The sequence below is a fragment of the Sus scrofa genome, chromosome 3 (assembly GCF_054392235.1).
Source record: "Sus scrofa isolate SSC_HxYL_T2T_F1_AM1 chromosome 3, Sscrofa_HxYL_maternal_Yorkshire_Landrace_v2.0, whole genome shotgun sequence".
Lineage (NCBI taxonomy): Eukaryota > Metazoa > Chordata > Mammalia > Artiodactyla > Suidae > Sus > Sus scrofa.
In genome coordinates this window covers 139,580,108-139,592,500 of record NC_139385.1, presented here as the reverse complement: position 1 = coordinate 139,592,500, position 12,393 = coordinate 139,580,108, and the positions used below count along the sequence as shown (strand labels likewise).

The 12,393-nt window shown below is 48.1% G+C and overlaps 1 protein-coding gene across 8 annotated transcripts in view; it reads right to left on the bottom strand.

Moving 5' to 3' along the window:
• Positions 1–900: 900 nt before the first annotated feature.
• The window catches only part of MBOAT2 (membrane bound O-acyltransferase domain containing 2), a 194,816-nt gene continuing 183,323 nt past the window's right edge, over positions 901–12,393 (bottom strand). For 7 of the 8 annotated variants that reach the window (XM_085020012.1, XM_085020010.1, XM_085020009.1 and 4 more), the window contains 4 exons: positions 9,612–9,676; positions 7,722–7,854; positions 4,558–4,709; positions 901–2,684 (listed from right to left, as the gene is read on the bottom strand). In XM_085020012.1, the coding sequence (XP_084876138.1) occupies positions 2,459–2,684; positions 4,558–4,709; positions 7,722–7,854; positions 9,612–9,676 (576 nt within the window). In that variant the 3' untranslated portion in view covers positions 901–2,458. Of the gene's footprint in view, positions 2,685–4,557; positions 4,710–7,721; positions 9,469–9,566; positions 9,677–12,393 lie in introns of all 8 variants that reach the window. The other variant, XR_014842570.1, reaches the window with a different exon arrangement.

The following is a 12,393-nucleotide window of genomic DNA, read 5'->3' as shown; positions in this document are numbered from 1 at the left end:
CAAGTAGATCTATTCAATTGACAGAGCACAAAAAGTCTTCTTGGGGAGAAAAAGCAAAGAGCCGAGAATTAGAACCATTTCTTTAGTTTTTCTCCCAGATGACATAAAGTATGTTTAATCACAAGATGAAAGAAAAGCCCTTCAAAATTCCTTTTATACCCGCCCCGCAAATAAAGCGAACAAACAAAAACCAAACCTAGACAATCCCTGGGGGGAGTGGAAATCAGCCAAACTGTATTGATAATGTTTTCTCTTCAAGTAATTGGAAAATTCCTCAATTGTCCTGCTTTCTAGATGACAGGGCTCCACTTACAGTCATTGAGCCAAAAATAGCTAACGGTGATATTAGGCTTATAGGCTGAGACATGAAATCGAGTCAGGTAATGGAAATGAATCATGATTATTTGTTAATAGCTAGATAGGCTGAACAACAAAAAAAAGGTATTTCGTCTTCTTGTTTTCACTTCTGACATGCCTAGACGTGTCTTTTAGGCTCTAAGCTTACTCCCTTTTGCTTAAGAGTCATGAGGTCCCCTGCAGCACTAATGAAACTGAGGGGACCCCGGGGGGCGGGGTAGGTACCTTCTGGGATTACTCTTTTCTAACCTCCCGCATTCCGCAGGTAGCTTCACTTCAATGCCTGGGAAAATAGAAAAAAAAATTTATGTGGCAATCCAGCCTTTCCCCGGAGGTAAGAGGGCGTGGCTAACATGCTCAGGTAGAAAAGATGTACCTTTAGAAAAATAAACACGTTTCATATAAACAAAGACTAGGCTACTTCTAAAGTTCTAGGGAGATACCCCGATACTTTTGCTGGTTAGACCTCAGAAGTGCCAAGTATATCTGCTTTTCCTTTCGTCTTTACACACTACATAGCTGAAGTCAGAGAACTGTCCCGTCTTTAACTTCATTTGCAAATTTATTAATGACAGGGAAAAAAAGAGAGACTCCCCACAGACAGACAATTTGCATTTCATTAAAAAATTTAAGGCAAAAAGAAAACAAATTCCACAAAAGGATGGGTCACAGGAAAGTGCAGTCGGAAGCCCTGCCCATCCTTCTCCCCGAGGGCCCATGATTCATCACCCACGGCCTCAGCCTGATGCCACGCTGGCATCGCCTGCCTCCCACTCTTCTGCTTTCAGCTACTTAAGCTTCACAAGACTGTGGGATCAAAGAAGACACCTAGCAACTCTAGGTGAAATTTATCATGGCCAGGATGACCCATAAGAGCAAAGCGCATTTTTCTTCTTAAAGAATCTGAAACTCAGGAACAAGAGTTAATGGCAAAGTTTTGATGTGATATGTTAAGAGATTGGAAACTAGATTATTCTCTGAATTAAACTGTCAAAGATTTAAAAAGTGATTAGCTGGAGAGGAACCTTAATGAGCTCTCTTTCAAAACCTTCGTGTAATCTCCCATTTAATTTTCATAATACTTTTATAATTCCATATAATTTACGCTTGATAAATTTCTTTGAAAAGTCCAACATATTAAAAAGTCATTCAACATGTATGTCTTACAGAATCACAAAGAACTCCAATAAATAGGGGTGAAAAGCCCTTCTGCTGGACACCTGTCACCTGCACGGCACACCTGTGTGTACCTGTCACAGCCACCACCGGCTCGAACTCTGGTCCACGCTGGGCTTTCTTCATTCATGCCTTCCTTCTTTCCTTTGTCGTCTTCGCTCTCTCTCTTTTTTTTTTTTTTTAAGGAAAATAAGCTTAAAATATCACATTACCAGCTGTAATTACGTTTAAGAAATCCTTCCTTGAAGGGCCTTCGGACGGACACAGGGTAATTAAACGCTCCAGGAAAATAAACTGCCTATCATTTGGCATCCGTGACTGTTTACGGTTTCACCACATCCTGTTCTCATCCGAGATACTTTCAGAAATCCCTTCAAATACTGAGATGTTTATTGCATGTTAAAGTACCCACATTCTGAAGTATCCTGTTCCAATTCCTCCAGGATTCCTGGGCAGCATACGACACAGAACAGAGAAATAGTGTTCATACAATAGGACACGTGGAAATACCATTTAGGAACAATATTTTAGGAAATAGAGGGTTTAAGGCAAGACATTCATTTGGAAAAGTTAATTTTTCTCAATCACGTGGACTGACAGTTGTTCGCCCTCCTCTTCAGTGCCGTGGGATACGCAACATACATTCAGCAACAGGGCACCTGTACGACCCTACGGACGGATGGTGAGGTCCCGAGTGCCCACTGCAATAATGGAAATATTTGTGTAAGGCGTGGCCCCCAGGGATGAGCGGGGAGGAATATTTCCCTCCACTTCCAATCTGGTCAACAGGGAATTCCCTACCCAGAACTGTCTGATTCCCCCCCGCCCCACGTGCTCTCTTTCCAAACAGACACAAACCCCTTGAAAGGTGCTAAGATTGGTTTCTGTTAACATACGAAAAACAGCCGTCAGAGTGTTTTCCCCATCAGTGCTTTAATGATGAATGTCTAGAGGCTACTTCCTGGCTCTGACTGCAAACACTGTTTGTCGTGGAGAAACTGTTCTGTCCCAAAGAATTTTCTCCTTCGTCCAATTTTTTGGATCGTGACAGCTGAGCATTTTCATGCGTATTCTTTCCTCTTGGAGTTTTTTTCACCGGCAACAACAATAATACTAAGATACCAAGGGAGTGAAGGCTGTAATACCAGGAGCTAAAAGGAAAAGGGGAAAGTTTACTTTATTAAATTCTGATCAGTGACCAGTCTTAATTTGACGTTAGTCAGAATGTCACAAGCCCCACCTGGGATGCATATATTTATTCTTTTAGTCGCAATGTGTACCTGTGGGCATTTATGAAGCACTGTATAAACCCAGGCCACTTAGAAGCATGACACTAGATATCACACTACATTCCTCTGGAAGGGTCATAAGGCCAGGACTGAACAGAGCAAAAGCAAAAAGGTATTTTTTAATAGCTGCAGAGATCTGAAAAAAAATCTCTGAAATCCACAGAATCAAAAAATGAGCAAACTAAGAGAACACGGGTAGAAAAGGCGGGTATTAGCCTGCCTGCTATTTGCTGTCTCCAAGTAAGTTACAAATGTGCCAATGATGTGAGCAACAGACATGCAGTATCGCCTCTTGACGGTTACTGTCAAGGCATGAAGGTCACATTATTAAAAGTATCAGGCTTCACATTAAATATGCACCAGATGTGACCTATTGTTTCTACAGCTGTGCGTTCAAGTACCTGTGAACAAAATACCTGAGACAGGAAATCCGATCCCTAGCTCAATCACATTGAAACATATAAAACAATTCTGTTAAAATGGACTTTTTAGCTGGAGTTGCCTATGTCTGCCTGTACGATCAGCGTCACATTCTGCTCAGTGACTTTTGACCACACACTCTGTGCTGTCATTCTAAACGCTAGGGTAATGAAGAATTTGTGTAGCTGTAAAGTTTTTGCTCGCAAAGATATCCCTATCTAACATGGGGGAGTGGAGTTCGGTGGGGGAGGGAGAGGAGACAGAAAAACAAATATGGAATTAAAACAGCAATTCGATAATGTAGAGATGACAAGGCACCGGGGAAACACATAAAGGGTGAAAGGGGAACCAATAAAGGAGATATAAGTAATTGATTATCTTTTGATTGAAGAATTTAAGAGAATTAATCATTCCAGGTCAAGATCAAGCTACACTTTTTTATAAAAAACTGCTTCATCATATACTTTATTTATTTATTTATTTATTTATTATTTATTTTTTTTTTTTGCCGCACCTGCAGCACGTAGCAGCTCGCGGGCCAGGGACTGACTCTGAGCTGCATTTTCGACCTACACCACCTGGATCCTTAACCCACTGTGCTGGGCCGGGCATCGAACCTGTGCCTCCGAAGCCACCCAAGCCACTGCAGAGACAACACCCAATCCCTAGCCTGCTGAGCCACAGAGGGAACTCCTAATGTTCACCTTTAAGTTCTCCTTTCTTTTTGGAGTCAGCAGGCTAACGGCCTGAACTCTTGGTCCATGAATTTACCCACTGTCACTTGTGACCATCAGGAGCTAAGTTTGACGTCTGCCCCAGCCTCCGCTTTAACACATAAACGGCTAGATTGTGGCTCTAGGGCAGGAGTGAGCCAATACTGCCTGTGGACCAAAGCTAGCCTGATGTTTCTCTTTTTAATTGAGATATAACTGACTGATAACAGCATATTAGTTTCAAATGTACAACAGAATGAGTCAGTCTATGGAGACCTTGTCAAATAATCACAATAATCTAGTTAATACACAAAGTGCAGCCGAAAGAGCTCTACTTTCCGGTGAAACCTCTGGGAGATTGGAAGCAGTGGCTACCCGGCTGACATTCCTCCCTCTGAATCACACTCTCATCTCAGGTCTCAGTGACGGGAATCAGTCCATACAAAAACCCTGAGCTTGCTGGGTTCATGATATTAAAGCAACCGATAAGGCATTTCACTGCAGGAGATAAATGATGGCACTATTTCTCTTTTCTACACAAGAGCAAGAAGCTTTCTTTGAAAAAGAATTTCCAAAGGTATATTTTTTAGAGTTACACTTACCTGTAAAACATGAAGGATGGTTTTATAGACAGAAGTACAAATGGCACAACTGTGTAACTTATTGCTATTTGAGTGACTATCCACGTTAAGATATCATACAATAATTTAAGTTGGGGAGGTTGGAGGAAGTAATGTCTAAAGTTATTTCTCACCTGAAATAAAGAAACAAAAATATTTATCTCTAACACTGCTTTAAAAATTACGCTGACGACATCAAGCGCTTCAAGAATGCGGAAAGCATGAAACACTCGTATGCTGCGGGTGGGCCTCTGCAATGGTACTAGCTCCGTGGGAAAAGCCGGTTGAGAAAACCCTAACACGTGCACGAATCAAAACCAGGGCGTGTATGCCGAAACACACGGGCCCAATCTCTGAATCTGGGCACAGGACAGGCAGGCGTTCTTTGCAACTCTTCTGTGGATTTGAAGTTCGATGAAAACGGAGTTTCCCTTAGACGTTAAAAATAACACCGCCTAGAGTGCCTGACACCACACGTGGCACACTAGAGCACAGGCACACTCATTCTATTGGGTTTCACTTTCCCAGCCTTCGTGGACACCGTATTTTTTATAAATTGAAGGTGGATGGCAAAACCTCATCCAGCAAGTCTATAGCCACCGTTTCTCCCACAGCATTTGCTTGTTTCGTGACCCGATGTTACATTTCCGGCAATTCTTCAAACGTTTTCATTATTATCATATTTGTCATGGTGATGTGTCATCATTGACCTCTGATGTTGCTACTGTGACTTGCTGAAGACTGAGATGACAGCATTTTTTAGCAATAACTTTTTTTTGGTCTTTTTGCCTTTTCTAGGGCTGCACCAGCAGCATATGGAGGTTCCCAGGCCAGCGGTCAAATTGGAGCTATAGCTGCCAGCCTACGCCAGAGCCACAGCAACACAGATCCCGAGCTGCATCTGCAACCTACACCACAGCTCACGGCAACACCAGATCCTTAACCCACTGATCGAGGCCAGGTATCAAACCTGCAACTTCATGGTTCCTAGTCGGATTCTTTAACCACTGAGCCATGACGGGAACTCCAGTAATAACATATTTTTAAATTAAGGTATGTATGTTTAGACCTAGTGCTGTTGCACACCTAAGAGACTACAGAGTAGGCTAAACACATCTTTTGTATGAACCGGGAAACCAAGACATGTGTGTGACTCGCTTTATTGCAATTCCACTTTATTGCCGTGGTTGGGAACCGAATCCACAGTGTTTCCGAGGTCTGCCTACATGTACACAAACTCCACTTGCCAATCCATTTTTTTCACTACTATGAAACGGGCCATGCTTCCTCTTCTCCCATCTCGGCACCTGTGCACTTGTGCCCAGTTAGCTCAGCTGGCTAGAGGGGCACTAATAATCTCTGCAAGTGCGACAGGCAGCTGTCAACCCCGAGCCCAGGTCAAACAGCGCTTATTAAAATAAATGGCAATTAAACACGGTATTCAATCATAAGTGGAAACTGGGAAAGGCTTCTCAGGAAAAAACGTACTTTCTAGTAAGGACTCTTTTAAAATTTTTTAGCTTCTAAAACAGTCCACACATCTCAGTTTGGAACTGGGCGACCTTAACCAAGCACTGCTTTCTTCCTCTGGGCTGCTGCTTCTTCTCATCGGACACGTTTCTGGTGGAAGCGGCCCGCTCCGAGATGCCACGCGGGCGGTGACCACCTGGTGCGTCCCGGAGACGAGCATGCGCCTCGGCAGGACCGGGACCGTGGGCCGGGCTCCGACCCCGCCGGGCCTGCCTCCCGGCCACACGAGCTTCCGCCCTCCCTCCTGTCCACAGGGCTAAGGCCCCCTCCGGAGGCCCGGCTCGCAGCAGCCCCTCCCCGACTCGCCCATGTGCGGACAGAGCAAGGGTCAGGCTCCGCCGGGCCTGCTGTTTGCGGTCCTCGGTCCTTGGCCTCTTCCTCGCCGCACCCCACCTCTCCTGTTTGCCTTTCCAGAATGATCCACCCTCTGTGGCTCGTGTCATTTCCACACCCAGACCGTGGTTTCCTCCCGCCGACACGCCACTCACTACTGAAAACTTTCAAAGCCCAGAGCCAAGCACACGCTCCCACGGAGGCCACCTCTAGTCGGCACAGCCCAGGGGCTTCCCTTCCCTCCAGACACCCACGGTACTAACTCCCTACAGAGTGAAGGGACCCAGGCACACGCCCTGGAGGGGAGGTACCCCCCTCGCCCCCCACGCCCGATACCTGCGCTCATACACACCCCTGAAGCCCCCACTAGACCACAGACCACAGAAAAGAGCCTCTAGTCAATACTTGCTGCCTTTGACTTCATACGCCCCCAAGGCACCTTAAAACCGAATGAGAAAGTACACATCTGCCTGTTTGGTAAATGAAGCCACCTCGCTTGTGCCCTCATGAGGCCCTGCAAACACAGGTCCAGTCCCACTGCTCTCCTCTGATTGGCCTTCAAGGACTTACACGAAACTGCCCTTCTTCTTTGCTCACCCGTCACCAACCTAATTGCTCCACTGCTTCCCAAATCCTGGCACCAGGTCTCAACCAGGCAACTGCTCCAAAGACCTGGGACCTGCACCTCGGGGTGGCTACCCCCGGGCATGGCCGGCCCCTGTTACCCAGGCCTGGCCACATGTCCCTCTGCATCTGAAAGAGGACTCAAAAGCTGCAGCTCTCAGGAAACGTTTCTCAAGTAAACCTGCCGCCTGATCCTCTCTGTTTAACTCAGTGTTGAGCAATCTTCCAGAAGATTCTCATGGATGGTAAGGAATACACTGGGGGGGGGGGGGTTCTGTGGGCCAGGGCTTCCTCTCAGATGACCCAAGCGTGGAGCCCGTGAGGCAGCTCGGCACACACGTGGGCCAGGCACACCCTGCCCTCCAGCTGGGCCGAAGCACTGACTGGGCCGTAGATGCAAGGCCGCCGCTAAGAGGCTTACTCAGCCTTTAAAAATTTTTTTCTTATTTAATTTTTTTTGCCATGCCCACAGCATGTGGAAGTTCCTGGGCCAGGGATCAAAGCCGTGCCATGAGGGATTTGATGTGGCTGTAACCAGAGCCAGAGCAGTGACAATGCCGGATCCCTAACCTGCTGAGCCACCAGGGAACTCCTGTGTTTTTCTCCCCCTCTTACTCGGCCTTTTATGCCCCTGATGAAAAGCGGTTCTCCATACTCACAGCTCGTGCTGCCAACGTCATCACGGTGCCCGTGAGAAAGGTCAGGTAATAGCCGGGGTACACCCCGTGCCAAATGGCAGACAGGATGAACGTCTGGATGGTGGGACTTGTGGAGACGCGTTCATAACACACCCTGTAAACCATGGAGACAGGAGCGTTTAGAGCCGCGAAAGCCCACGGTGACCATTCTTCTATTACTGCTGGAATCCAGGAAAACAGGCACAACTTATCTTAGGCATCAACCTGATCTGTGGCCTCAGGGAGATTATGGTTATTAAGTAGCAGCTTTATGAAAAGAGATTTAATTTCCATCTTTGACGGGTACATGCCATTGCTAAAATGTTTGTTTCCAGCGTCTGGGAATCTATTCTATGTACAGAGAAAGTTTAACAAATATAAAGGTTATTTTTACATGGTTTTATTTTCTTTGGTAACATTTTCAACTTTCAATGGATCTAACAAGGTTCTCCTGGGAAGCAGGCTGTGTTTAAGGTTTTCCTGTCACATGCTGAGAACTCAGATGAAAATAAGATTTTCTTAAGGTATCACATTTAAAATATAACGACAAGAACAAATAACACAACAGACTAGCTCAGAAAACAGGCAGTCACTGGGGAGACTCGAAGGCAACATGAGATGAAAATATATTTTGGACATTTTAAGGGGGAAAGATATTGAACTTGTCATAAATAAAAGACGTTACAAAAGAAGGCTGTTTTACGGAGAAGGGTGCTTCGAGCCCTGCCATCACCGGGCAGTGTCCCACTGGGAACAAGGAGACAGAACCACCGGAGTTTCGGCCCGGTGCGCTGTTTTTGTTTTTCTTTTTGGACACACCCCTGGCACGTGGAAGTTCCAGGACCAGGGATCGAATCCATGCTACAGCAGTGACAATGCGAGACCCCTAACCGGCTGAGCCACCAGGGAACTCCCTGACTTCATCGTTTGTAAGCATTTCTCTGCCTGGGCTGTCCATGTAACCCCGTCCTGAACATGAGCCTCAGCACAAGAGTATCCTTCCAATCTGTGCCCCGACCCTTCGCGCTCGCTCTCACCCTCCCTACTGTGACCTGCCCGTGTAGACAGGTCTGTGTGTGACTGATGCGCTTTGCTGTACACCTGAAACTAACAACGCTGTAAGTTGACTGGACTCCAATAACACTGGAAAAAAAATTTTTTGGCCCTGTTTCTAACAGGACCGTGAACTCAGACTGCTGGGTCTATGCATCTTGTTCACCTGAGCATCCTGGGCTCACCATACAAAAGCCTGTCGTACTGAATTATTTCCCAACTGGAACCGCTGTGGAAACCCAGGGCACACATATAGTGGTTGTGTAGCCATTTACCAGACCAAATCTCCCACGGATGGACATACTGGTGATCTCAGGCCTCGGCGGGAGCCTCCAACAGCGGGCTGAGAGGTCAGTGACATGACGCAAGCCTGACGGTTCTCAGGTTGGGTAGCACCTGCTCTGGAGGATGCTGGCTGTGTGGCCCACTTAACACAAGATCACAGCATGAATTCAATTGACTCAAGAACGTGAACTCGGAGTTCCCGTCGTGGCGCAGTGGTTAACGAATCCGACGAGGAACCATGAGGTTGCGGGTTTGGTCCCTGCCGTTGCTCAGTGGATTAACGATCTGGCGTTGCCCTGAGCTGTGGTGTAGGTCACAGACGTGGCTCAGATCCTGCGTTGCTGTGGCTCTGGCGTAGGCTGGTGGCTATGGCTCCGATTCGACCCCTAGCCTGGGAACCTCCATATGCCGCGGGAGCGGCCCAAGAAAGCAAAAAAAAGACAAAAAAAAAAAAAAAAAAAAAGAACGAGAACTCGGTGATGCTCCAGCGCTGGAGGCAAAGCACAGCTGCTGGCGGTTTTGGAAGGCGCTTACCTTTTGAGCCAAAGAGCTGTCTGAATGTTCCAATTATCAAGAAACATCTTGAAACTTGTTGACATCTGAAAAAAAAACAAAGGAACTTTTTCCTCTGGCCCACGAAATAAAGCAGCTTTAGCTCCACGCACCACTTTACCTCGCTCAGTGCACACCGCCCGACTATGATGGTGTGTGATCCTTCTTTCCCTGATGCTGCTTCTAGGACCAGACCGACATCCCTCTTCAAAAGGAGCTTGTGTATTGCAGGGAACATGCGAGAGGTAAATGCATTCTCGGTGTTTTTTTCCCGTGTGTTAATGTTTACAGGGGTTGCCATGGACTTGCTGCCAAGACATCCCTGACGGGGCAGGAGAATGACCTCTCCGTGGCCGTTCACGGGGGACCGGACTGGACACCCCATAGCGTGCAGCCTCTCTGTCTCCCCCACGTTTTTGGCTCTCCAGTCATCCCCTCCCCGGACCTGGTCCCCCGGAGTGGTCTGCACAGCCCCCTCCCTTTCCGGCCCCTCGCTCTAGCCCCCCACAAACACCACCCCAGCTCTCAGGGCAGCTCTGGGCTCCGGGCCTCTGCTCCTTCCTCGGGTCACCGCCCTCCCCAGCTCCGCACTTTATCCACCAGTTCAGTCTCCGGCTCATTACTCGGCCCTCTTGTCAATATCGGCGGGTGAAAACTGGCTCTCAGGAGGCAAAAAAGTCTTAGTCTTTTTATGCGCAAAGCACACGTGTATGTATTTGACATAAACAGATAAACAGTCTATCTGTGGCATTAAACTTTCATGGAGGCTATTAGGAAAAAAGCCTCAGAGGCCCCGGGGCTGAGAGGAACGAGTAAAAGGTGAGAAACGCGGCCAGACCTTCACCACCCAGTCTCCACAATCCTCGCTCCCCGTCTCCCTCCCCTGCTATTTCTGACACTGTCAAGAGTATTTCAAAGCAAACACCAGAGATCTTATTTCACCTGTAAATAGTTCAGGGTGTGGGTTCAATAAATAAAGACCTTTACAAAACTATGATCAGACCTAAAACACAATTAATAATTCCTTCCCATCATCTAATCCGCACTCTGGTTTAAAAGCATGGTTTTCCCAGCTGACCCACGCAGTCGGGATCCAAACCGGTCCATGAAGTACGTCCGGCTGAAGTCCCTTGTCACCTGTCATAGTCCCTCACTGGCCCCCTCTTTCCCAGGCCACATATTTGTTGGAGAAAATTGGGTCATCCATCCTCAGAATTTCCCACCACTGGGCCTGGTGTTTAACTCGCTTCCCTGGACTCTATACTCCTTCTCAATGGAGAAAGATCTAGAGACCCGAGCAGGCCTGTGTTGCCCGTGGTGCCACATCCGCAGGAGTTTAATGCCCTCATCCTGCTTTCGGTGATGCCAAGGCTCAGCAGCGGGTCCAGCCCCATCCGTTCACGGGCTGTTCCCATCACCGTTTCACCCAGAGTTCCGGGAGCGCCTCCCGCTGGGAACAGCCCTTTTCGTGGGCTCGCAGGGCCATCTCCGTGGCGGCTTTTCCTCTCTTCTCTCCCCACCCCTCCTGCACGCCTTCCTTCGCCTGGCCGGGAAGGAAGTACGGGGACACTTGTCTTCCACTCGCTCAGTGACCCTCCTGGGCACCCTCATGGCTTCTTCCCAAACCCAAATGCTGGAGTGGCTTGGTGGCAACAAACCCAACTAGTATCCATGAGGTTGCGGATTCACTCCCTGGCCTTGCTCGGTGGGTTAAGGATCTGGCATGGCTGTGAGCTGGGGCGTGGGTACAGATGTGGCTTGGATCTGGTATGGTTGCGGCTGTGGCTGTGGCTGGCAGTTGTTGCTCCTATTCGACCCCTAGCCTGGGAATTTCCATATGCTGCTGGTGTGGCCCTAAAAATAAATAAATAAATAAAGCAAAACCAGAAATGCTGACTGTTGATATTTCCCAAATTACAATCTCAGACTCAGATGTTTCAGCTAATATTTCACCATTCACTGGCCTGCTGGACAACTCAGTTAAACCTGAAACTTGAGGAGTTCCTGTCGTGGCGCAGTGGTTAACAAATCCAACTAGGAACCCTGAGGTTGAGGGTTCGATCCCTGGTCTTGCTCAGTAGGTTAAGGATCTGGCATTGCCGTGAGCTGTGGTGTGGGTCACAGGTGTGGCTCGGATCCCATGTTGCTGTGGCTCTGGTGTAGCCCAGCAGCTACAGCTCCGATTAGACCCCTAGCCTGGGAACCTCCATATGCTGAGGGAAGCGGCTCTAGACAGATTAAAAAAAAAAAAAAAAAAAAAAAAAAACCCTGAAATTTGAACACATTATCTTTCTCTTCAAATTTGCCCTATTCCCGGTTCCTTACCCCGGAGATAAAAGGTACCACGTGAATCTAGTTGCTTAAATCAGACATCTGAGCGTGACTCCTCTCATTCTCCTGCTGATTCCAGAGCATCCCCAGCTCCCACTGGGTCTCTGAAACAGTTCTCCAGCGCGTTTCCCTCCCTCCAGCCTCACTGCCCTGGTCGAGGTCCCGGTCACGCCGGATTAACACAACCCTTGCCTAACAGATCACCGTCCCACGAGGGCAACGCCTTCTCCCTGACGTGGCCCCATCCTCCTAACCCACCAGGTGATCACCTTACCTGCCTGCACGGAACCCACCTGCAAAGCCCCATGGCTCTGCAGGGGAGTTCAGAACCCTTGCATGGCCTCCAACCCTGCCCCACGCGGCCTCTGTTTCTCCGCCCCGTCAGTCACCCCTCCCCGCGCTCCGGACCGGGCCACGCCCTCCCTCGGGCCAC